General features: G+C 42.9%; 1 protein-coding gene across 1 annotated transcript in view; it reads right to left on the bottom strand.

The window, feature by feature from the left end:
* Positions 1–22,483, bottom strand: part of PERP (p53 apoptosis effector related to PMP22) — a 24,138-nt gene extending 1,655 nt beyond the window's left edge. The window contains exons 1-2 of the mRNA XM_077486773.1: positions 22,148–22,483; positions 2,304–2,441 (exon numbers count right to left, since the gene is read on the bottom strand). Coding sequence (XP_077342899.1) covers positions 2,304–2,441; positions 22,148–22,340 — 331 coding nt within the window. The 5' untranslated portion in view covers positions 22,341–22,483. The remainder of the gene's footprint in view (positions 1–2,303; positions 2,442–22,147) is intronic.
* Between the last annotated feature and the right edge of the window lie 5,039 nt (positions 22,484–27,522).

Here is a 27,522-nt window from a genome sequence, read left to right as displayed (position 1 = left end):
AACAGTCAGCTTAACAATTGTGAACACACTTCTAGCTACTATAGCATCCGGGAGTGTTTTATAAAAGCCTGTGCTGCCACCAACTTAAACCGTATGACTACAGCAGCAAGAAGGTTTAAACCGCTGCCTTTTGGGCAATGCATGGTGGGTAAAACCAGGATTTTTTTTTTATTGCTATCCTGGGCTACAGCAGGGCCAAATGCCCCCCCCCCCCCCCCGACACACACAGAATTGACTGCAATGGGCTGATCTAAGCGTGGCGTGCGGACGTCACCACATACCACGCTAGTCCCGGAAGCTACGGGCAGCGATTGTGGGCCGGCCGGCTCAAATTATCGGAGACGCTTTTATAATCTACTACATTCTGTAAGTGCACCACTTTCATGTTTAATAAATGTTTTAAAGAGAAACTATGGGGGCTTTTCTACTTTTTACATGGGGAATGAGCAATTGTTTAACTCACTGAAGCCAGCCTGAATGGAACAGCAGAGACCATTCTGCCACTCTTACAGAGACCTGAGGCTGGGGAAAGAGCCACAGGCTTTTGATATCTCCTTAACAAGAGATCTATCAATCTGGTTAGCCGCAGCACTTTCGGTAGTGGAGGACCTTTTCTGTCATACCCTGTCACTACTTCTTGGGTGCTAGAGAGTGTCATGTCACTACTGACTAGAGCACTAAGGACCCTTCTTTTGAATACCGTTTGACTTATCACCTGGTGGAACATTGAATATTGTTATCTTGGAATCAACTGGAGTTTTGGACATTATTCACCTTTCGTATTTTAATTTTTTTTATTATGTTTTATGCATTATTTGGCACTAATATCAATATTAGTTTTGTTTCGTTATGGAGCAACTTGGAGTATTTTCTCAGTTGACACTCTTTATTTGCCATTATTCACGTTTTTCAGCGCAGCCAATTGTTACCAATACAAAGTGACTGGAATTTGCATTCATGGAATATTACAACATTGTGTACAGTATTTGAAATACAGTTTCTCTACAAAAAGGAAAAGAAGAAGATGTAAGATTGTTTCCATTACATTTTATCAAAATAAAAAAAGCTCAACTTAAGAAAGCTATAGCTCATACAACCAGTGGTTGTGGGGAAAGAAAAGTCACCCAAATCCACCTTCAATACAGTCATTATTGAGGAGGTAGGTAATTCATCCTGCAGCGCTATTGCAATCTGCCGAAAGGGAGCCTTCCCTGCCTGCAGAACACGGCGACTGCGGGAACGACTTCAGTACAATCAGTCTGCCCACAGATGGACCAAATTTCGGCCGGTCAATGCTGAACCAGCCAAGACTCGATCTATGGGATGGGGTTAAACTTGTAAGAGGATCTCATTTTTTGATTGATTAAACATGCTGAACGGGCTTGAGGAATGACAAATCGAGCAAAACCAGCCCATCAGGAGATCTCAGATTACGGTCACTCCTCTACAACAGACCGTTTTACCCTATGACCCATACCATTGCTGCAAGTTTAGGGCTCAATTCACACTAGTGCAACCTGAATCACACTGTTTTCATTGGTGCCTATTCACATCACTGCAACTCCAGGCAGAGCGATTTTGGAAAAGATTCCTGTACTACTTTGGTGGAATTCCAGCGTGAATTTGGCCCCATAGAATATGAATGCCACGTTTAACTACATAAAGTGCCTTGAATATTGGATCGAAATCAGATCGCAGCAGTGTGAACCTAGCCCAAATCATGGCTTGTCCTAGATCCATAAGAAATCAAGCGTAGCTTCTTTAGGGCTTTGAGTTTTTTACATTCTGATAATCAGAGATAACTTTTAGAAGGCTTTAATGTGCTGGCACAGCATTCTATGTACGTAAATCTGGTTATCTGATTTATGACCAACATGGAGGTCAGGAGGAGGAAAACTTCTTACAAATCAACAGTCAGATAACCTTGCTTTGTTAGGTGATCACTGTTAAAATGACAGTGGTGTGTTAAGCTGACCATAGACTGATCGAAATTCAGCTGGTTCACAGGGAACCAACCCCGGTCATGTCACGCTTAGGGCAGCCAATGGGCTGTGCTACGCATGCCAAAGAAGCTCCTGCACCTGCAGACGTGGAGCGTCATGCAAGTCTGCTAACAGCGTTTAGGGTGCCATTAAGGATTAATATTGCCATCATTTTAGTAAGATTCTGTGAGCGATTTCTGAAAAAGGAAGTGTGAACTGGGCCTAGAAGCAGCTGCTAGCCCCTGGAAATGTTTAATATTAATTTCTCTTCAGGCCCCACAAATTCCACCCACCGTACCACAATACATAGCTAGTTCTTACCAGCCACAAACAGAAGAAATCCAATGATCCTCAAAAGATTGATAATCGGTGAACACAGAGCAACAAAAGAGATAATGAAGCACACGATAAGGATGATGAATCCAATGATCAGAAGTGCAGCTGTTGCTTTACCCCAGGCTGAAAAGGAAAGACACACATTATTAATGGGTTATTGGTGGCATAAAAGTATGTCAGCAATATGTGAAGATAAACACTGTACTAATAGAACACAATTACCAAATGGATCTCTTTTTATTATCGAACACACTAGTATACTGAAACATACTGCATTGTAAGCCTGGCCATACAGTCTTGTTCCATTTAGTCTGCTTGACGCAAATGAGGTGGATGGATACGTTTGGGTTAAGCCCAACTAATACATCAAATACCCAACAAAATACAGCACTTAATATCATAATAAAAATATTTATTTCCCACTGAGCACATTAAAAAGGAGTTGTAAAGGCAGAATGTTTAGCTTAATACATTCTATGCATTAGGAAAAAAACCTTGTGTGTAGCTGCCTCCCCAGCAGCCACTAGTACTTACCTGAGCCCCATCTCTGTCCACAAGTTCCTCGGCCATCTGGGACTCCCTCCTAACTGTCTGAGACACAGCATTGGTGCCACTGGATCCCACAGCTGTCAAAGTCAGTTAACCAATCAGGAGAGAGAGGGAGGAAGGGCCAAACGGCAGATCCATGTCTGAATGGACACAGGGAGCTATGACTCGTCTCAAGTGCCCCCATAGCAAGCGGCTTGCTGTGGGGGCACTCGGCAGGGGCCAGGAAAGCCAAAGGGGACCCGAGAAGAGGAGGATCAGAGCTGTTCTGTGCAAAACCAACTGCATAGGAGCAGGCAAGTATAACAGGATTGTTATTTTTATTTTTTTAAAGGAGACTTTACAATCACTCATCAGAAGACCTGCACCTGTGGAGCCACACATGCCAGTTTTTCTAGGTGGACCCAATTGGACCCTCCATTCACCTCTATAGACCGGTGCCTGTAAAACAGACTTGTGTCCATCTACACCCACCTACCTCCAATCCGAATGAGGATCCAACCCCATCTAGGCGGATTGGAGCGTAATCGAGTATAAATGGACAGTACAGCCAACTTACACCCTTCGGTCCATAGAGCAGAGTGGGCTTGGTCCGTGTCCGATCGGCACACACTGAGCGGACGCAGACTTGTCAACTGCCTGCTCTGTTTAGATCAGCAGACAGACACCCTGCTGATCCATCCGGACTCCGCCCCTTGTGAAAAAAAAATGTAAATGGTTTCCAATTGTTCTCTTGTTTCTGTGTCTAAAGTGCAACTCCTACTCTTACTGTACACCTAACATTTGTGTGGTGTGAACGCACGCTGTTGTGTGTTAAGGTAGACAATTAAAAATAATTGGCTGCCGATGCACTAAAAAATCATGGAAATCAGATGTGTCACAACACTGGTAAAGCAGCACATTATGGTGCACGCTACAACCCATGTGCCTTGCCTTAGCATGATGGGGTGCCATTAAAAATAAATGCCATTGCAAATAAGTGTTGTCCTGCAATACCGCAATGCAGACTAAACAGTAATCCCATTCAGTGGCCATTAAAGTGTATCCATCCCCTGGAAAAAATGTAATATAATTCAAGCTTTTTATTTCTTATTTTCACCTGGTGATCCTGCCAATAACACATGAAAACTCTCACTCAGAACACTGGATTTCTGGCAGGATCAACAGGCTTAATTTAGCAATATAATTCATTCATAACAAAACCGAAAGGGAGCAAATAAGTTCATGGTTAGGTTTTACATATACTTTATAGGCACCTTTACTAGAAAGGGAGCATACAGGTATCGCTAAACCCAAAAGTCAGCATAGTCAACAGTAAAAAAAAAAAGGTGAAGTATTGTCTGCTCTTTAAGGCTGCTTTCACACTGAGGCACTTTGCAGGCGCTATAGTGCTAAAAATAGCGCCTGCAAAATTGCTGTGAAAGGGCCGCTCAATTCACAGCAATATGAAAGGCTTTCACACTGGAGCGATACGCTTACAGGACGGTCAAAAAAGTCCTGCAAGCCGCATCTTTGCAGCGCTATAGGAGTAGTGTATGCACCGCTCCTAAAGCGCCCCTTCCCATTGAAAACCATGGGCCAGCGCCATGAACCTGCCAGCAAAGCGCTGTTTTCGGCCGCTAGTGGGGGATAAAACTGCCCCGCTAGCGGCCAAGTAAAACGATGGTAAAGCGGCACTAAATGTAGTGCCGCTTTACAACCGGAGCCCGCACCAGTGTGAAAGTAACCTAACTGAAAATTTTTCTTCTTGAAGATCGAGAAAATTTAAGGAGCTGTGCCAGCATAAACATCTGTACATGCCAGTCTTTGGTGGTGTACAGGACTGTTCTCTCCAAAGCTGGCCATACACAGTTAGAATGTCAGCTGGTTCCTGATGAACCACACAAAATTCACTCAATGAGTAGCCCTGGTGGCTGCCTTCTGTCTGACATCCCTTGCAAAAAAAAAAAAAAAAAAGAGGAAAAGAAACCAGGCACAAAATGGTTGGCCAAACAGTACCTCCATCCAATCATATGCAGCTGCGGGGTATTCCGACAGCTTTCATGGCCGACTTTCAGAATACAATTGTAGCAGTAGGAGATTTATGCATTTGCACTGTGTAGCTGAACAGAATTTCTGTATGGCCAGCCTACAAAGCGAAATAAAGTATAAACTAAAAATGGGTGGTTATTCCCCAATGCCTGGAAATGAAAGTCCATCTCTGGGCAAATGTTTTTCCCCCCCCATGTAATGAGGATGTGCTTGAACTGCATGGGTAAGCTGTTCATTTTTTCTAGGGGTGAGCACAAAGTTTATACTTACCTGATCTGCCAATCCTCTAGAAAACCTCGCTCTTCCACAGTCCAGCAGTGGACTGTTCCTGTCTATAGGGCTTACTGATTTCAGGAAGAGTCCATTTACATGACTGCTGGAACGTGGGGGTACTGGACTGGCAGATCTGGCAAGTACATCTCCTCTGTATTCTCCCCTAGAATAAAGAATAGATCCCCACTGGACAAGAGAAAAAACCTTTTACCCGGAGTTTAGCTTTAAATTGAAAAATAGAGATGCCGAACAGAAAAAACAAAAAACTTTTCTGATCTGAATGAGGTCAGAATACATTCTCTGTTTGATGCTTTAAAAAGAAAATCCTGACACAGAAACTAACTTATGACAAACACCATGTACATTTGAAATTCTTGTATTGCTCATACAGTAAAGAATACACAAAGTGTACTCTGTCAGCAAGGTGGTGTTCATTTTACCATGATATACTGAACAGGTTTCGTCATGTCAGAAGTATAAAACAGTGACATGTATACCACGCCTTGTCCTTCAGCTAAACCCATCAACCCTCCACCCAAAAAGGTGTGTGGTTGTATAAACGGGATAATATGCTTGTATGTGAATCACCAGCATTGTTGTGCTGACAGAGGCTTTATTGGCTTTACCATTTTAAATTTTCCCTCATTAGGCCTCATTTACATGAACGCTCAGCCCCTGAAGCAGTCAGAGCCGTTTGTTTACTTTTTTGTCCACCACTGAGCTAGGTGCAGGCAGCCTACACTTCAGTTGTGTGGATGGACTCGCACACAAAGCTCAATTTGATGGGTACACATCCAAGTTAGTAAACCTGTCCCTGCGTACTTTCAAACTTGGCTAGGCGTACCCACTTTTCACTGCCTACCTGCATGCAGCTCAGCGGTGGGAAAAAGGTAAACAATTCTGGTGTAAACAAGTCCTTAAAAATGTATATAAGCCCAAACAAATAAAATCAAACAAACAATTCTATATTGCAACTTACATGTGATGTGGTGTCTGCATTCATTTTCCTTTTTAAAACTCTCCCCCCATTTTCACCTGGTAATCCTGTCATTAACACCTCCAGTCCCAGGGTGACACTACTCACTGAACTAAGAAGAAATGTCACCCTAGGACTGGACTACAAACACCTCCCCCTTTTCTCCATAATAGGGTCCTTATAGCTAGCTAGGAACAATTGTACTGATAAGGGCACACATCAGCTAGATTTCTGCCAAAATCATCAGATATGGTTTTGTTTTTCACTTGAAAAGATAAAACACTTTCACATTTGACAAACAGGGACAAAACGGACATTTCTTGTCAAGTCTAGACCCCTAAGCAATACAATCAACTAAACCATATGGCTGTGTGCACATTTTTTTTTTAGACAACAATTTTAGGAAGCTTGGCAAAGGTCAGAAGTCACACATCCAAAAAAGTCACCAAGAAAGACACTGAAAAATCCTAGAACCCAATACCGGGGCAAGATCAAGGAAGCAGCAGACATGAAAAATCACATCACTAAGTATTCGCCAAGATCCTGAAATGGAATTTTAAATTGTATTTTGTCTTTACATTTGCTTTTTTGAACCCCCTGTATAGGGAGGGAGGAGCACAGCAATGCAGTTGGATGTACTGCATTATACTGACAACCTAAGGAAGGATGATGTGCACAGGAGTGCTCTGCACAAAACCCCCAGTCAATGGCTGCTCCTCCATCAATTCAGACTGGTCAGCAACAAACCGGTATTAAACCCAACACCAAAAATGTAATGCATTGTGGCTTAATCATTAGATGGTGGGTGTAATACTTAGGTTTTTTGTTTTTCCCCCCCCCTTCAGTTTTCACCTGGTGATCAGGCCAGTAACACACCTCCTGTATTAAAGTGCTCCTACCCTGGATGAAGGAGCACAGGTGGCACCTTTCGACAGCAGCGTTGCTAGTCAGAGAGGGGGGAGTTTTATGTACTAGCAGATTTAAATACAACAAAGTAAAGCCCAATTAAAGCTCACACTTTAGAAGCAGTGAAAGAAAAAACAGTTTTTCCTTTTGGGATAAAGGTTTTACATAAATAAAGGCTGATCATTGTAAGCACCCCTATCAGTTGTAAATTATCTCATTTCTGTAACTGATACTTTCCACTGTTCTTTTGAATATTTGACTGACTAGCTGGATCAGTGGATGAAGCAGCCTAAAAAGAAAACTAATGCAGCCATCACATCTAAGAAATGGTAAGCTGCAATATCATAAAAGTTTGTTTCTGGGTTAACACCACTTTAACTGCAGTTGAGAAACATGAAATCATTAAGGCTTGGTTCACACTAGATGCTGCGCAAATTCACATCACATCGAAATCACCTGTTCTTGCAAACTTATTGCAGAGTGTATGTTCAGTTAACGACACCTCACAATCAGTTTGCAAAACGCAGCGTGATGTACAGAATCAGATTTCATGGGTGTGAACCCCCATGAGATCCGATTCTGGTGTGAACCAAAAAAAGGGTCCTGCATGAGCCTGGTCCGAATGCAATGCAAATTCAGACAGTTTATATGGCTAAATTCGCACTGTGCAGACATTGCGTGTGATCTGCACAGCTATGCAGGGCAAATAACATGCAAAGTCTGCCATCGCACTAGTGTGAACTGGCCCTTACTTGGCTATGTAGTACAGCAGATGTTGGTTTATGAGTGGCTAAGCAGTTTACTGGCAGCAGAACAATGCAACTAGATGTCATTTCACTACAGCATATTTACTTTCTTGTCAAACTAACAAATCTATTCCAAAGATTCCCATGGACATGAGATGCTGGTCACTCCATTCAGCCTTATTTAGGACAATATGATGTAATGAAACCCCTACTGGGTTTCAAAAAGCAACAGTAACATCTCCCAGTGTGGCTTGTCCAAGCAGAATTGTGTTTACAGTCACCAGCTGATTCTAGTACTGGATGGAGTCAGATGGTCAGTTTCTCCATAAGGTCTACAAAAAAGGCTGCAGCCTGGCAGCTAAGTAAAGAGGTTAAAAGCGGAGTTCCACCCAAAAGTGGAACTTCCGCTTTAAGCACTCTTCACCCCCTGACATGCCACATTTGGTATTTAATTGTTTTTTTTTTTGGGGGGGGGGGGGGGGGGGGGGGGAGTGGATACTTAGTTTAGAGTGGGACTTCCTGTCCCCCTTCCTTCTTTCTGCTCTTGGCTGCCTAGGAGACTCCTCTTGTCCCACTAGACGGCCCCTCCCTGCCAGCAATCTTCTGGGACACGTGACAGGTCCCAGAAGATTGCCTGGCCACTAGCAAGGCGCAGCATGACTTGCACATGTGCAGTGCGCACCCAGCTATGAAGCCGAAAGCTGTCACAGCTGGGTGCCCACAGAGGCTATGATGGTGCTGGCAGAGAGGAGCGAGGCTTTGGACAACCACATTTCTGGACAGTGGGACAGATGAATGTCCGTTTATTAAAAGTCAGCAGCTAAACTTTTTGTAGCTGCTGACTTTTAATAAACTAGAAAATGTGTGGAACTCCGCTTTAAAAAAAAAAAAAAAAAAAAAAAAAAAAAAAAAGTGGACTAAGCCAGCACAGGCAGAGCATTTCTGTGTCCCTGCAATAGCTGATTAAAAAATAAAAAAAAAAAACCTCCAGCACGCCTGTACAATATGCTCCATTGGCACACTTTTGCTGCTTTTTTTTCTGCCAGAAGTTCCAGCTGCCCCATTCATAAAAGCCATACTATGCCTTTTTCTGCTGCCTAGTGTGCATGAAACCTAAAAACTGACTTTTTCAGTGTCTTTAATCTAGTAACTCATTTTCCATTGGCTAAGAATTAAATACTCAACCTTCAGATGCCTGCAAAAACAGCTCAAGTGTGAATGCAGTCTGAGCCCACACAAAGCAGTCTGGAGTAGACAGCGGGCATGTCCCTCCTATGACTCATTCAGCTGTGTGTACTGAATACAGAGGGAAGGAGACTACAATTCCACATAGAGAACTGCACAATCCTGCAGGCTGTACATACGCAGAAGTGCAAAACAACAAAAAAAAATAAAAATAAAAAATACTTACAGATCGACACACACACACACACACACACACACACACACACACACACACACCTGGTGTGTTAGTGCGGCAATCTCCCTGTTGAGATAGTAGCAATTGCCAGATTATATAGTGGCATTACCCAATATGATTTATTTGATAAACTGATAAATCTAACTAAAATCCTTAAACATTCATAACACAATAAAAAATATTAGTGCAGCTGCCCCTTTAAGTGAAAAATTCCACCGTGCAATATATCATGGTATACAGAAGGTACAGTACTTATACACTATTTTTTTTGCCAGAACAGCCAATGGATGTGAGCGTTGATCAGATGCTGGTTTTCTACCATACTCATTTGACAGAAGGCGGTGGTAAGACATTTGTACACACAGGTCAAAAGTTGGCCGGTTCCTTATGAACCAACAATGCCTGCAGGATCCCAGCAGCTACTTTTTTCCCCCCTACCATGCCTTGTTCTGCACAGTGTCTATGTGAAGGTGACAACTTTGGATGCAAGAACATTACAGACAGCAGCACTGTCAGTCCGAGGGGAGGGGGGGGGGGGGGGGGGGAGACAGAGGTTTGTGTATCTAAATCTGCTAGTACACCTAATGGAAGCAAATCTCCATCTAATACATTTACAGTTCAGCAGATATAGCAATCCCTCGAACTGCTACAACTGCAGGACTGTTTATTCTGTTGAAAAGTACGTTTATTGGCTGAATCACCAGGTGAAAATAGAGAATAAGAGAAATAAAGCCTAAAGAAAACGAATGCAGCCATCACATTGGTAAGCTGCAATATAATAAAAGGTTTTTGGATTCAATACCGCTTTAAAGTTGGTCCCCACATTTAAATGCCCTTTTGATCGTTTGGGCAAAGCTGATCCAAACAAACTAGTTACTGCACTAACAAGTGTTGTTGCGTGCTGTATTAACATATATATACATATATATATATATATATATATATATATATATATATATATATATATATATATATATATATATATATATATATATACACAGCTTTGTGTTCCAGCAGCAAGATTAAACTTCCGGCCTGACTTTTGGAACAAAATAGAGTCTGGCTGAGCTTCACTCAGCCATTCACAGGAGGCTTTGTATTCTATGAATGAGGAACGCATGCACTGCAGGTCCTCAGGTACAGCTTCCTCAACAGAAGGCACAATACAGTAGTGACAGCACCTACATTCACTACAAAATCTACTGAGACGAGTGCTAAAAAGGGGATTGATCACCAGCCTCTCTACCTTTCACCCCAGATGAACTCATGAAATCATTTTCAGGCCTTCAAGAACCCTTGCTAAATCCTATTTATCGGATTGACAGAACAGGGTACTGCTAGGATGTACAGGTAACGTAGAGATTTCCCCTATAAAAGAAAAATACTTTGAGTTCAGGTGCAATCTTTAAAATCAGAAGGTATCCAAACATCTCGCTTTATTCTAAAATTCTGTAAACACCCTTGAGTAGAGAAAATACTCAGCCCAAATAGAAAGTACTGTGTATGGTCAGCTTTTTCCATGAGAATTACCATGTTCTAAATGTACAGCATCATTCCGAAAGACATAGTCCAGAAATGTGGATGTCACCCAGAATAAATAAAACTTCTCTTGTAGAAACAATAACAGAAGAAAGAACGTGGCAGCGCAATATATCTACCTATTGTTGATACAGCAGAGCTGCTATTATCTCTGATGGCATTCAATACTCATCAAAACAAAACCCCTGACCAGAACAATCACTCCATTCATTTACTAGCCATTTAAAAGGTTTCTAATAAAGACCTCACAACCTTTAGGAATGTAAAAAATGTAACAAGCCTGGGTCCTGGGAAGGGAGGGAGGGAGGCTTGCTTTCATTGCTGTCCACATCTTGACCCTTCTAGCCAAACACCAGGCATTTCAACACTGGACATGGGATTTTAATAACTAATGTGCTTTGTTTGTTTTAAGGCTTCCAAATGATTCACATTACAGTCTGGCTAGGAAAGAAAGGCAAAGACGCCAATTACTACCCCTTGATGAAACGGCAATAAAACGTTAGTAGTTCTGGATCACCCCTATATACAAAAAGTGTACATATGTCCATGCTACTTTTTCAGGCACCACCTGTGTTTCCACATGGGCATTTTGAAAATTAAAATGCCTTGCCTCAGCAGGACATCAAGCGACTTGTCTCACTCATGCAGCATATAAGATAAAATAAAAAGCCTCTCTCTGTTTTTTTTCCTTTCACCAGCAGATGAGTGAAATGTCATAATGTGCTTCATCTCACTGCTTAGGTATGAGATCGCCCTGAAGGCACTAATGACATTGGGCATCTGTGTGACCAGGGCTATGTCACCAGTGCCTCAAGGAGACCAGAAAGTATACACAAAAAGTAAAAAAATAAAAATAAAATAAAAAAATAAAAAATAAAAACCAACCAATGAGATTTTGCAGCGGCATGCAGAGATGCGTGTGAATTTTATTTGAAGAAAAGGTCCACTTTAACCACTTGCCAACAAGTCGCAGTTATACTTTGGCAGGGCGGCTCTATTGCGCAAATCGCCATACAGGTATGGAGCTTCGTGTGATAGACACAGCGGGTGCGAGTCGCTGGTGACCGCGATGTCCACTGCCATCGGATCGATCCACAGAGGCAGAACGGGGATTAGTCAATGTAAACAAAGCAAATCCCTGTTCTGTCAAGGGGAGTACAGTACTAGTTTAAAAACAGCGATCTCTGTACTCCAAGTCAGTCCACTTCCCCCCAGTTAGAAGGCACACTTAATACAGTAAACACCAGGGGTGATCAAAGGGTTAATGACACTGGCAGGGAACAAGTTATCAGTACCTTTCTTTATACCACTGAACGCTGTATAAGTCACTGGTCCCCAAAAAGAAGTGTCAAAAGTGTGATCTGTCCGCCGCAAAAAAATAAAAAAATTGCTATCCCTCCATTTTGTAGATGCTATAACTTTTGTGCAAACCAATATAAGCTTATTGCAATTTTTTTTTTTACCAAAATATTTATTATAGCAAAAAGTAAAAAAAACAAACCCCAAATCTGTCACATGCATACTATGCGATGCATACTAGCACATTATGACATTGCCTTGCAGGTAAAAACAAAATTAAAAAGCACCAGCACTTAACTACCACTTTAAGTCCAAAATGTAACATTTTGGAGTAGCTACTTAAAAAGGAACCTACCATAGCTGAACTCTCCTTCTGTGAATGTTTTTACCAGACTGTCATGCTGAACTTATGGCTCCAACACTTTGAATCACTGACCTGCAACAACTATGCAGGTGAGAACTTGGTGACTGAATTACTGTTACTGACCGTTCTCAAACTTTATTAATCTGCACACTTGTTTCAGGTAAAGGACTTTAAATGTACAAAAACTAGAAGTTCATCAGAACAGCCAGGACTAGCATTTCAAAAAGGAAATTAGCTACACCAGCCTTTGTTTTCTCAAATGAAACGGTTAAGTCCCAGGTCACGCGGATTCGCTGTGGGGACCCACATGTAATTTGTACAGAAGTCGCACCGCATTCCTGTGGAAATCGCATGCATTTTTTGCAGCGCAATTTAAGCCATTCACATTGTATGGCTCAAATCGCACCCGAGCCACATGAAACGCGCCACACCAGAATCAGATCGTGAGTGTTCACACCCATGAGATCCAATTTAGCCAATCCCACTGCAGTTTGCAAACCATTTTGGTGGTCATTAACACTCCCAGCAGTTCACATGAACTTAATGCGATTGTGCTTTAAACGCAAAGAAAAATAAAATAAAAAATAAATAAAAAAGTCCTGGCTTTATAATCAAAGTTTATCAAAAAGTATGCAACCTGCTGGCCTGTCTAAACAGTCCATTAACTTCTTGATCAGATCCCTGGCTGGACAGCAGCATTTATATGCAGCTAATCCTTGCATCTGGCACAGCAGCACTCTGCTATGGACAAGACAAACTGGATGATTAGCTTTGTCCACTTTGTGTGCATCCAGAGTTGGCGTCCATGGACACGGTCTGTGCCCCTTCTCTCACGTGACTATGATTACATGTGAACAGCAGCGGCATAGGCAATTAATTTGTACAGGGTCTTTAGTATTTTCCCAGTCTCTTCCAAGGCAGGGTTAAATATGATTAGTTATTACATCATACTTTCTAGATGAGCCAGCAAGGAGTTTGTATTGGGTGTGTTTGGGAATAGCTCTTCTGCATGAGTAATAGGCATCCATAGATTACCAGAGAGGGGGTGGACTGAAACCCTACACCAAGGCCTGAATAATAAACTGAAATACTCATCAGGTAGGTTGTTCTCCCCTGCTACCTCTTTAGCATAATTTTTATCCCTAAGGCTTAATGCACACTGGACTTTTTTAAAGTTTTTACAGCTGCTGTTTTTAGCTTCAGACATTTTTTTTCTAGTCACACTTGCCATCAGATTATCCTAGGAGTCAATGCACACATAGGCTGCAATCCACTGTTTTTGCCTGGGGTTGTTTTTGGCTGTAAAAAAAAAAAATAAATAAAATAAAATAAAATAAAAACCTCAAAAACTAGTGGGTTCCAAGAGGTGTTTTTCAGTTGTAAAAATGCTCCGTCAAACGCCTAAAACTGTTGATAAACTCTCAAAAACACAGCTCACAAGCGGTTAATGTTTTTTGATCCAAAAAATATATAAAGCTGAAAAACTCACTGCAAAGTCACTGCCGTTTTTATAACGTTATTGTAACATCCAGTGTGCTTGAGGCCTAATTGAAGTGGACTTCAATGCCCAACAGCCATGGTTTCCAACCTGGGTTATGCTCCAGGGGGTACTAGAAATTAACATCAATGGCAGTCGCAGTGGATTATCTGTTCCAGTAAGTGTTACATAGGTGCCAAGTTATGCAGCTGCTGTGTCCAGACCTACATTTACATTAGAATTCTAGATAAACCCTCTGCACACTAGACATGGGCACCGTGAAAAAATTTGTTTTGTATTAAAAAAAAAAAAAAAAAAAAATCGTATTTCGTAAATTTGTGTCCAAAACTCAAATTCGGATTCCTACAAAATACGAATTGGTTAGATTCGTAAACTTTTTTAAAATAACTAAAGTTCGTTATGATGAATTTATCATTATGAGGGGTTCCCACCATCCCTATGCTGACCTCCTCCGATTGGTGAGCAAAACACCAGTCACTTTTCCATTGTAACGAAATCGGATCCAAAATTAAAGAAATTTCATATTCCGTGTAAAATTCGTAAGCATAGAAATTCCCATAGGGTTCCCACCACCCCCTGTGCTGAGCTCCCAGGTCTAAGTGTACACCAGCTGTGCCCATTATGAGGGGTTCCCACCATCGCTCTGCCGACTTCTTGGGGTTTTAACTTTTAGGTTCATTAAAGAGGAAGTAAAGGCACTTTATTTTTATTTTTTTAAATGCAACCTGCAAGGCAAAGGCATAATAAGCTAGTATGCATAGCATACTAGCTCATTATGAATAACTTACCTGAGAACGAAGCCCCCGAAGCAGTCCTCTATCTTCACCGCTGCCATGTATCCTGGAGTGACTTCCGGGTCTTGCTGCTCCGGCACTGCGATTCACCGGAGCCGCAATGACGTCACTCCCGCACAGGAGCCGTCACAAGCGGCATATCGCTGTGATCTGCGGTGCGCTCAGTGCGCCTACACCTGTCTTTTTGTAAATATCTCCTAAACCGTGTAGGTTTAGGAGATATTTATTGGACCTACAGGTAAGCCTTAATCTAGGCTTACCTGTAGGTCAAAGTGGTTTGTAAGGGTTTACAACCACTTTAACTTTTCGTAACAATTACAAATTTTCATTATGAATTCGGATTCGAAATTCGTAAACGAAATTTCGTACAGAATTCGGATAAAAAAAATTTATTTCGGATTCGTACAAAACGAATCGCACATGTCTACTGCTATATACTCTTTCTAGCAAACCTGCAATGATAAACAAGATTTTTTGTTCACACATATTGCAATACATGCTTAAGCTGGCCAACTGTAGCCAAGTGATCCCTCTATAACCAGGTCTAGTCTACTCTGCAAATGCTCCAGCAGTGGACACAATGCCAACATGTGGCAAACAGACATTTTAGACCTGCATTTACCCCCATATGAATGCAGCAGCCTATCTGCCAGAGGTCTTAATCAGCCTCATTGTCTCAGCAGATAAAAATGACAAGCAGGTATCCAGGAAAAAGTCATACGACAGCGTCAACATGTCCAAGGACTGGCAGGCAGAATTAAACGCAAACAAAATGTGAACTATTGCAGCTTAGGAATTCCTAAATGTGGTGGCTAAATTGGTTTTCTTGGCTTTGTTCACCTAGTGATCCTGCCAGTAACACACCTCATGTCTTTGGCTGCATTCACACTTCAGAGTTTTGAATAGCGAGCAGATTTGCCGCGGATAAACCGCACTGCAATCACGGTAACCCACATCATGGGAAGCATGTCACCCAAAAGTAGCTCCTGAACTTTTTTTTTGGGGAGACATGCTTCCTGCATTTCATCGCACGACAATCGTGGCAAACCCACACTACGGTTTGAGGCATCATTCAAATGAATGGCATCTCAGATGCGAGTCCCGCGATTTGTCATTCACACATCTGCACTGGCAAATCTGCCTGCCATTAAAAACGCTTTAGTATGAACGCAGCCTTAGGCTGGATTCACACCTGTGCAGTTTTAGTGCTTTTTTCAGATTTGCACTACAGATCGTGTTCCATAGGAAACCATGTTACATGGACTGTAGTGCAAATCTGCAAAAAGCACTAAAAATGCATAGGTGCGAATCCAGCCATAGAGAGTGTCTCCACTCTGGATGTTGAACAGACACCCCTTTGGACAGCAGCTTTATCAATTTGGTGAGAGGTTAGTGGTAGATGGACTACTAGACTAACTAAATCACACTCCAGCCAACACTTTTCCCCCCTCTTGGTATACAGATTTTATATAAAAAGCCGATGGTTGTGAGCACCCCTGTCAGCGTTCAATGGTTCGTCTTGGCCCTCTGACACTTGCTAGACAATTTGGTCTGTTGAAGGAACTTGAAAAATAACAGGGCTCATTTACTCTGCAATCCCTGTGTTTGGTGTGCAATTCCGCACGTGTGCTTACAGGCATTTGTAATGTGTTTTCAGTGTGTTTTGGCCATGATTTAGGTTCATTATTGAGATGCATTTATGGTGCAACTTTGTGAAAGAATGCAGCATGCTGTACTTTTTTTTATTGCTCATGAAGGCATTCATAGATACAAACATATGCATACTGTGTTTTTTTGCACATAAATTTATCAGAACACACATAAATGCAAACCAGAAACAAACACACACACACACACACACTATATCTATATTTCATAAATAATGCCTAAGCATCATTGCAAATGCATTAGAAAATGACAAAAGGAAAAACATCCTGCAAATGCATTACAGACGCATGAGGATGTGCATGCAAAACTGCACACTCATGAGGGATTGTGGTGTAAACTAACCCTTGCTGGCTGGCTCTCCAGGTGAAATTAAAATTAAAAAAACAAAACAAATGCAGCCATCACATCTGAAAGCTGCAATAATAAATTTTTTGTTTAACAGCTTGCCAATCACATCACTTAGATATACGGTGGCAGAGTGTCTCTTCTGTGCCAGATCACTTACCTAGTAGGTGATCTGGCACTTCCGGGTAGGGGGCATGCACCACTGGCACAGCACAAGCCGATCAGTGGGTGTCCGCTGGTGCCTGCTGATCGGTGGGGATAGAGATAGGACAGAACTCTGCCAATGTAAACAAGGATTCTGTCCTGTCAGCTGGGAAGTGATGGATTTAATTCCCTGCAAAGCAGGGGATAAAATCCATCACTTTTCTCAGTAAAAACACCACACATGTACAAACACTAGCTAAGCACACATTTAACCCTTTGATCACCCTAGCTGTTTAACCCCTCCCAGCCAGTGTCATTAGTACAGTGACAGTGGACATTTTTAGCACTGATCACTATATTAGTGTCACTGGTTCCCACAGAGTGTCCGAATGTCTGCCGCAATATCCAAGTCCTGCTATAAGTTGCTGATTACCGCCATTACTAGTATTTAAAATAAAATTATCCAGTATATATCCTATAGTTTGTAGATGCTAAAACTTTTGCGCAAACCAATCAATATATACTTATTGGAATTTTACTACAAAACATGTAGCAGAATACATACTGGCCTAAATTTATGAAAGCATTTGAAAAAAAATATTTTATTGGATGTGTTGTATAGCAAAAAGTTCAATATAGTTTCTTGTTTGAAAGATTGTAGGTCTTTGTTTATAGTGCAAAAAAACCCAGATGTGATCAATTACCACCAAAAGAAAGCTCTATTTGTGATACAATTTTCTATTTGGGCACAGAGTTGTATGACCCTGCAATTATCAGTTAAAGGAACGCAGTGCTGTATTGCAAAAAATTGCCTTATCGTGGAGGGGGGTAATTAATAATAGAGGCCACAAAAGCAGCACATACTCATCTTCCCTGAGCATGAAATTGGTGTTACTCAGAACTGTAACAAAAAGGGTAAAATAAGTTCTCAGCCCTTTGCAAGCCCCAAACCATAAGTTGGAGCTTACATACAGCATTCTCCCTCTCTCCTATTGGCTGATCAGAGTGGCAGGGAATTAGATATGTGCAGACTGTGTGGCTGACAATAAAGTGAACCTGTTTTGCCCTACATAGCAAAGCACATGATTCAGCCTATGTTCACTAGCTTCTACCTGGAGGTTCCCTTGATCTTCCACATACACTGACCATCATCAATGTAAAGGGGCAATTTTCCACCGGTATCCAATGCAGAGGGTCAATCCTACACTGATCAGCAATGGAAAACAGTGCTTTACAATAAACTGCTAACATAAAGCTGGCCACGTATTGGGAAAATTTCTCTTGTTCAGCCCTGCAGGCATCTGACTGGCTGCGGTAACTGTATGCCCAAAGAATTTCCACCCACTTCCTTTGTAAAAATATATAAAATAAAAATCATAAAGAGACACACGCATATATAGACTTTTGTTGAGCCAGATGGTGTTGCCGGGACCACCTGTAGAATGAATGTGTAGTCAGCTTGTGTTCCGACTAAAAATAAATAAAAAGTCAGCAGCTACAAATACTGCAGCTGCTGACTTTTAATAATCAAACACTTACCTGTCCCAGGGTCCAGTGATGTGGGGGGAATGAAACCCCGCTCGTCTCCCTCTCCTCTCTGCAGTGCCGGTATTGTAACTGGGGGCGCCCGGCTGTGGCTTCACAGCTGGGCACCCACTGCACAAGCCGCGCTGCGACTGGCCAGGCAATCATCTGGGACTTGTGACATGTCCCAGATGATTGCCGAGGGGGGGAGGGGTGTCAACTTTCTTTTCTGACCTTCATTATTAATTATTCTTCATTTCTGTTTAGGATTACTGATGGAAATGTTGCAATATAGGGCAATGGTGTAAAATGATCCACTGTGGCTGCCAAAATTTGCACATCACATTATTATCCTGTATGTACAAGTTACTGACCACACTAAGCCTACGTTAACACTGATGCAGCCCTCTTTCTTGACCCTTTTTAAAATTGCATTGTTTTCACACTGGGTGGATGTGAACAGCCTCCATAGAAAATAATGTTATTTCACTTGTCATGCGATTCCATGTGTTCTGAAATGCATGTGAAAAGGCATGAGTGTGAACCAGGGCTAAAGCTTTCCAAACACATACAGGCTGTCAGAATACCCCAGCAGTGCATGAATCTGATTGGAAAAAGTGCAGTGCATCTGACAAATCCCACCCAGCTCCTTGTTGTAGGGTGGGATGGGAGGGTGCTGACAGGGCCACTTACCCAGCCAATTTCACACCAAGTATGGCAAACTTAATATACCATGAGAAGGAGAGCAACGTTTTCACAAGGGTTCTCCTAGGAACTGCTGAGGAGAAACTGAGAAGAGGATTTGAAATCTTCCTCCAGGGTAAATACATTGGGAAAGCGGTCTCCACCTTGTTCTCATTGACTTGTTTTGTTTACAGTGTGATAAGGTTGCCGTGTCTGCAGATCAGGGATCTTTGCTCTCTCCATTATTGTACAGTCCCTCCCCCAGTATTCCATTCCCAGCTTCTCCAGGGCCTTAACCTACATGATAATCACACACACTATACAATCCAATTACACTTACCACAACTAAGGTTTACAAGGACAGACCTACACAATTCGTACATTCATGTCCAATCAGGCAGGTCCCGACACAACGCAGTTGATGATAGATCAAGGTGGCCCCACACACATAATTATTTTATCTGACTGATACACAAATTCAATAAAATAGGAAGTTGTAACAATTAGATTGTTTTCCCAGACTGAATTTAGATCAGATTCTACCAAACTGAGTCAATTGATCAGGGTGGAAAATTATCAATCATCAGCACTTGAATATTATGTATTATTGACTATTTTGATTGATCAGATTAGGAGAATATATGGTGGAAACAGATACAATTGATAATTTGCAGAACTAAATTGTATCTTCAGCCGCATTCACATCTTTGTGTAGCGGGAACTCACTTACCAACTCGCAGCTTTTTAGTGCAGCTTCTGCGTGAACGTGTGCCAAAGAAGCTCCAAAACCTTTTCTGGTCATGGAATGAGGTGTGTTTTTTCAGTGTGCATTTTGGCATGTTTGCCACTAAATTATGTGTGTGGCAAAATGCACGTCTGCTAACTGCGCTTGGGGTATGGCGAACAATGGCACTGTAAGTGCAAATCGCATTTGCAGCGCTTTTCCAAATCGTGTGGCAAGCCACAAAACGCACATTCCAGAAATACCAAGTGCGACCGAAGCCTTAAAAAGGGGTTGTAAACCCTGATGCATTAAGGTGAAAAACCTTTTGCGATGCAGCTTACCTGAATCCGATCGTGCCAGCGACGGGGGCGAACAAAGCAGCTCCAGCCGCTGTCTCGGGTCCTCACTGGATAGATTGACAGCAGAGCAACCATTGGCTCCTGCTGTCAATCAAATCCAGCGACACGGTAGCTGGGGCCGAGTCCTGCTGTCTGTGTCAACGGACGCAGCAGTAGGGGGGGGGGGGGGGCCCACACGAGTGCCCTGAGGGTGAGCAGCACTGAAGAAGAGGAGGAGCCACAGGGGGACCCCAGAGGAGGTGGATTGGGGCCACTCTGTGCAAAATCACTGCACAGAGGAGGTAAGTATAGCATGTTTTTTTGTTTTAAACAAAGCTTTACAATCACTTTAAGGCAGAACCAAACTCTCAGAAATACTCACCTCCTCATACCAGGGATGTGGTGGTTAATCCCTCGCCAGCCGTGGTCATCTTCTCGCTGGTTATCTGACGGGTTTTCGGCCTCTTGATTGGCTAGTTGGGGGAATGACTACATCCTGTGCATGGGAGTGCGTCATTCTAGACTGGGAATGCATGCTGAACTGCACATGTGCAGCTCAGCGTGCATTCAATAAAAGACCAAGCAGGCAGGTGTTTGCTACTTCATGTTTCCTGTACAATGTGGCCTGGCTCACACGGGGGTGTACGAAGGCAGTCCTCAAGTACCCCCAACAGGTCATGTGTTAGGAATTTCTATAAAATAGCGGTCCAAAATACCCAACCACTGACAAAAAACCTGCAAACATGGGCTGTGTTGGGGGCACTTGAGGACTGAGGTTGAGAACCACTGGACTAAGGCCCCTTTCAGACTGGGGTGGTGCGGGCACCGGTGGTAAAATGGTGCTATATTTAGCTCCGTTTTACCGGCAGTATTCGGCCGCTAGCGGGGCGGTTTTACCCTCCTGCTAGCAGCCGAGAAAGGGTTAAAACCACCGCAAAGCGCTACTGTAGCTGGGCTTTGCCAGCGGTATAGCCGTGCTTCCCCATTCATTTCAATGGGCAGTAGCCGTGTACACACCACTCCAAAGATGCTGCTAGCAGGACTTCTTTTACCGTCCTGCCAGCGCACCGCTCCAGTCTGAAAGTCCTTGGAGCTTTCACATTGGAGTGTGAGGAGCGGCTCTTGCAGGGCGCTATTTTTAGCGCTGTAACGCGCCCCAGTGTGAAAGGGGTCTAAGGCACAGGTGTTCCATGCAGGGTACATGTCAACCAGAACACAGCTGCTGCTCCCAATCTCACACAGGCCCACTTTGAAGGCTGGGTTCCCCCTAATGTGTCACATCGCGTGCGATTCATAAAGCATTCCTGTGCAAATGACATGCGATTCTGTGTGGTGCGATTCAAGTTTTTTTTTTATGGCTCAAATCCTTTATTTTTTGCAGCACAGGAATTGGATTGCATGGACGTTCATACCCACAAGATCAGATTCAGGCAAACGCACTGCATGCTGAGATCTGCTTTTAGGGGGTTAACTTTTAAGCAACACCTAAAGCAGATCGCAATTTTTTAGATTGTAAGCTCTAACGAGCGGGGCCCTCGGATTCCTCTTGTACCAAATTGTATTGTCTGCCCTTATGTTGTAAAGCGCTGATCAAACTGTTGGCGCTATATAAATCCTGGATAATAAGAAAAATGAATAATAATAATAATAATAATAATACAGTGCGACTGCTATGCAGGAAACGCAGCAATTCCTGTCTGTTTCTCCCATCGGTGTGAATTGGGCTTTAGTGTGGATCAAAATATACTTCCACCGTGTCCTTATGACCAAATGGGTTGCTGAATATAGAATTGATCTCTCCCGATAGGTTTGACCAATCAAGGAAAGGAAAACAAATGATCAAAGTGTGTAATCGGCTTAAAGCTCCCCACACACGCTGCAATCTGATCGTACAAGCGATTTAACAGCTAGCTGACCTCTGCAGACAATAGGGCAGGCTGCTTGGAAGGTGTACAGATTGTATGGTATGTGGGGGGGGAGGTTAGCGGAGAAGTTTCTGGAAGTACTGACCGTAGTTCATGATGGAGACACAGGTGTTGTCGGTGGTCTTGCAGCTCTCCCATAGGGAGGCGTACTCCCTCCCGGACTCGGTCTCCACCCATCCCCGGCCGGCCAGGGCGATGATATCGAAGATGATGGCGCAGAGTAGGAGTAGTGGAAGGATCCACTTACACCTGGGGTAGGCGATACCACACTTGAACATGGTGAGGTGTTGTGGTGTGCGGAGCGCGGTGTATGGAATGTTCCTCTCCTTCTCCCGGACACTGAGTGACTTTAGTCCCCGCACAGACTCACACTACAGCCGCACCTTGCCTGACTCACCAGGCTCTGCCCTGACCTGCTATGTGAGGGGCGGGGCCAGGCTGGGCTATGGGGCGGGTCGGGGCCAGGCCGGGCTAGGGGGCGGGGCAGAACCTGGACTTAGCACAAGTCTTCCTCCTCCATAGACAATAAAGCCTGGCTCAGGTTACTTTACATTGCTCCCCTCCCTTCCACACCTCAGTTTGTGTCAGCAGAGACCAGTCATGGCTGACAGCTTCACCACCCACTACTGGGACAGCTCACTACGACTCCCTTCATACACATTAACCCATACACGTTACAATGTGACCCTACAAACCACATTCAGGCCTCCTTCACACAGGCAGCTGAATAAAGTGTTCCAAACCTTCTGCCAGAAGTGTGTAGAAAGGCCCCATGCCCACAGGGGGTTGCCCAGCTCTTCTAAAGCCTCGTACACACGATCGGATTTTTGTTTGTGTGATGTCAGGCTTGTGTCTTAAAATCCAACCGTTAGTACATTCCGTCTGACAATTATTGGCCAACTTGGATGGCAGGCTAGTACATTTTCGGTCTGTTGTCAGTTGAAAGTACAAACAAGCATGCTGGGAATCAATGCTCACCAAACACAACATAAGGGTGGCGCTCAAGAGCTGAAATTCCTTGTAGTACGTCACTACGTTTGTGTTTGTTGGCCGACAATTTTGTACTGTTTGTCTGCAAAATAAGTTCCTGGCACACGCACTTCAGGCAAAAGTCTGACGCTTTGTCTGCAGAAAATCTGAGTGTGTGTACAAGGCTTAAGGCTCCACACACACTAGCGTTCTTTTTAAGCTAAAAATAAGTTTGGAAAATCACTGGATAAAAGCAGGACCACAGCTGATCGCTATCTGGATTCGATACAATTGGTCAGGTGACCACCATATATTATTTTGTTGTGTATAAAAGACAGATTGCGATCAATAGTCCTACAGCTATGTTTAAGTGCCATTAACGATGTGAAACGTGCCAGTTATCACCTGGACCTGTGTCTCTGATTGATGTATGGATCAAGCTTTATTCCAAGGATATGCAATTAGCGGACCTCCAGCTGCTGCAGAGCTACAAGTCCCATATGGCATAGCGAGACTCTGACAGCCACAAGCATGACACCCAGAGGCATGATGGGACTTGTAGTTTCGCAACAGCTGGAGGTCCGCTAATTGTATATCCCTGCTTTATTCAATAAAGGCATTATTTTGGAGTGCGGCCGTCCTTTTTCCATTTCTATGCTAATAGCTTCTGTATGTAAACATTCCTTGTGACAGTAATAGGTGGTGACAGGTACTCTTTATGGAGGCATCGGTTGTTATCCCCAGAAAGCCCATCGCCCACTTTAAACAACGGTACCAGGATGATGCCTGCAGCTGCGGGCATCATCCCGGTATAACCCCCAAAAGCCGAGTACACACATCTGTGTACGCTCGGAGGGAAGGGGTTAAAATCTAACTGATTGCAGTGTATGGTCACATTTTAAGATCAAAAAAATGAATTTATTGGGTTTAGATAGACTTCTCTGTTCTTTGTAATGTATTAAAAGATTTGGGTAAAAAGAAAAAAAAAACACGTTTCAAAGATATATTAGAAGTGATAGGAATGAGATTAGCATCAAAAGGGTTAATTAACTGAAATCCCCTACTAATTGCCTAACAAGACGCAGCCAATGAGATGAAATTAACCAATTGTATTGGGCGTGCGCTATTATCAATGGGAAAACTGCAGTTACCCTAGCGAAAGTTGCAGTTTATAAAGATATTTATTATCGCTATTTACACTTCAATATGCGCCGGTTTGCACATTCGATTAATGACTTTTCCGGTGCAATTAATGTATGAGCTGGTGCAGTGCCTTCTTCTTAGTAAATCACCCCACATGTGTGCATGAGGACACAAAATATTTCTAATGCCATGTTTTTAGGCACATTTACGTACATATTGCGTTGTATTGCATTTAGATGTGTATGAACATAAACTCACTCTATTGGATAGAATATTATTTATTGTAGCCACTAGAATAAATGTGAATGCATAAACGCTCATTTGGGCCTCAATCTTCTAGATTGTAAGCAGGGCCTTCTGATTCCTCCTGTATTGTATTGTAATTCTACCATCTTCCCCGATGTGCAAACTGTTGGCGCTATATAAATCCTGTATAATAATAATAATGTAGCTGAAGAGCACGCGCTATGTATTTTTGAAATTTAATGTTTAATCTAAACCGCAGTTTGGTTTGGGTTTGATTACTCCAAATTTTGACCCCAGCATCAGTCTGACTAGACTACAAGGTGTTCTGCGTGGCCATGGGGGGGTGCTGTCACTTCTACAGGTATGTACCTGATCGATCAAATTGGGTACAACCAGCCTGTAGGATTTAAAAAAAAAATATGATTACTGCTGGTGGCTATATTGCTAGCAGTAATCATTGTGTTCTACCAGCTGATTAGGCTCAACACGCCCCCCCAGCCGGTAGAACACAATAGCTCTGCCGGGAGGCTTTCTCCCTTTAACGCTGATTGGGTTGATGAGGAAATCAAGTGATTTTACATTCATTCCACCCATGGTTGATGGAAAGAAGATCAAGTAACCTATGGGCTGCTAAAATATAATAAAATGCTATTTGACTTTTTGATCCTGAAGTTCTTAAGCCTTTCTTCCCTATACTGCCCTTGAGTCCCAGGAAGATTATATTTTTTTGTCCTGGAGATGCCTCCGTTCCATGCTTAAACGTTTGTAATCTACCAAATTTTTTTTTCTTTACAGATAATAAGGAGTCTCTTTTTAAAAATAAGTTCTTTGGACCCACCCTCTAATTATAAAATTATTGATGAACTGCTCCATGTGAATTGGGAAGGTGTGTAAAAGGTTGCTAGAGAATAGGTTGCTAGAGAGTTACAGGTAAATTTCGTATTTTGTTGCTCATCTGTAAACATTGGATGGTGTGAATATTTTTGTCTGTTCTGGGACTCACTGGCTGCAGGCTGATCTACTTCACCCTGCCTTCTAGTAGCTTCTAGAATCTAGTGGGCTGGAAGTGGTAGTTGAAAACTTGAAACTGAATATGTATGTGGTCTCAGCCAATCCCTGGGGAGGGAGTATCCAGTAGGTGGCTGAGAAGGGCATAAATGGCTTGAGCCCCGGAACAGAAGAGATCCCTACCTGAGGGGCTGCTGCCCTTTTGGGCACGATAGCTGATGTTGCAGGATTTAATTGAGGTCCCAGCTCAGTGGGAGCTGGGGGGGCCTGAATTCTGCAGGTGTTTGAGGTCCCAGGACAGTGGGAGCTGGGGGGATATTTTCTGGAATGAGCTGGAGCTAAATCAAGAGAGTACACTGAGGGTCTGGCCTTGAAATTCACAAGAGTTTCAGGTCAATTTGGGACGGAGGTGTCCAAGTATCCGTTGACATATTGAGTAAAGACCTGAAAGTAGGATTCTAGTGGGGATACACTGAGGGTCTGACCTGGAGATTCACAAGAGTTTCAGGACAATTTTGGACGGAGGTATCCAAGTATCCCTTGACATATTGAGTAAAGGCCTGAAAGTAGGATCCTAGTGGGGAGACACTGGGGGTCTGACCTGGAGATTCACAAGATTTTCAGGACAATTTTGGACGGAGGTATCCGAGTATCCGTTGACATTTTGAGTAGAGGCCTGGAAGTAGGATCCTAGTGACTGCCTGCTGTTTTATCCCCTTGAGTGTCTGTAACCCTCTGAGTGTCTGCTTCAGTGTTGCTGAATTGGGACTGCCCTTGCTTGGAGCCCTGAAGAGAGTAGATGGCACATAGAGCATCCTCTGGATACTTTATGCACTAAATGCAGAGTCTCAAAGTTTCCCTACACCTCAACCAAGTTCAACCAGCATTAAAGCATAAGAAGACACCCCTTGCCTGGTGATTGCGTAGTGAGATGGTCAGAGTAGTCATGTGCCTGGCTGCCTGTACACCATAAAGGGAAGAGAACCTGGGGCAAACCTGAGAGACCTATCAGGGGTCTGCGCTGCATGTTTTTTTTTAAATTAGTTAAAGATCTACTCAATCAATACCAAAACAAACATTTTACTAAATTAGTCCAACTTATGGTGTATAGGTAGCTTTGTGATTTTGCATTATGTGTCTGATACAGGAAGTACAACATTTAATAGTTTCAGGTCAGCTAATAATTTTAATAGTCTGATGCTCTCAGTGCAAAGAGCATCATTATCCTTTAGAGTCACGGTTACTATTTCATGTATAGCCAGTGATTCTTCAGACATATAAGCTTGGTATGTTAATTATAGATCTTTTCATTCTGAATCACGGGGATGGGGAGCAATGTAACACCATGCTAATTTTGCGTCATTATGCTGTATTTTCCCATTCCTCCCAGGTTCTGTATACACAGATACAAGCAGGATAAGGCTTGTGCACATGGACATTGATTTATTTACAGCTCAAGCAATAGTATAACTACAATATAGCCATAGCAAACTGCAAGACTGCTACAGAAGTTAATGTAAATGAAAAAACAAATAAAAGCAAGATACAAGAATACTGCATTTGACTTCTTTCTGAGTCTAATGCCCATACACCAGAATTCCAGTAATCATGTTACCATAGTCAGAAATACTAAATACTCCCTGAGCCAGGGGGCGCTGTTTTTCACTGTTAAAATGTAGTAAGTGCGAGGGAGGAGCCGGTTGCGACAAGAAAAGTGTGGCTGAGAACAAGTATCCAGTTAGGACAGGTGGGTTTTGCCCATTATTAGGAAGTGTTTCCAATCAGTCAGTGCTCCTGTGTGGAATCAGTGCTGCAAGGAAAGTGATTGCAATGGACATCCATTGATTGATTGAATGGGTCACTGTCCAGACCTGCAGCATTTCAGGTGTGAGAAGAAGAGTGTAAACACACTAATGCTAGCCATACACTATACAAACAATTGAAAAAAAACACACAACTGAGCCATGGGTTTACTGCTCACGCTTTAGCGGCAAAGGCAGTAGAGGGGTGTGTATGTATGCTGCATGGCACAATGCCTTGCATCGCCGTGCGGCAAAAAATATCCCCAACTGAATTGGGAAGCCCCACAACCAC

Source organism: Lithobates pipiens, unplaced genomic scaffold (genome assembly GCF_037356315.1).
Source record: "Lithobates pipiens isolate NorthernLeopardFrog02 unplaced genomic scaffold, aLitPip1_a1.2 Scaffold_18, whole genome shotgun sequence".
NCBI lineage: Eukaryota > Metazoa > Chordata > Amphibia > Anura > Ranidae > Lithobates > Lithobates pipiens.
Note: the sequence above shows the minus strand (reverse complement) of the source record. Positions and strands in the feature narration are given on the sequence as shown.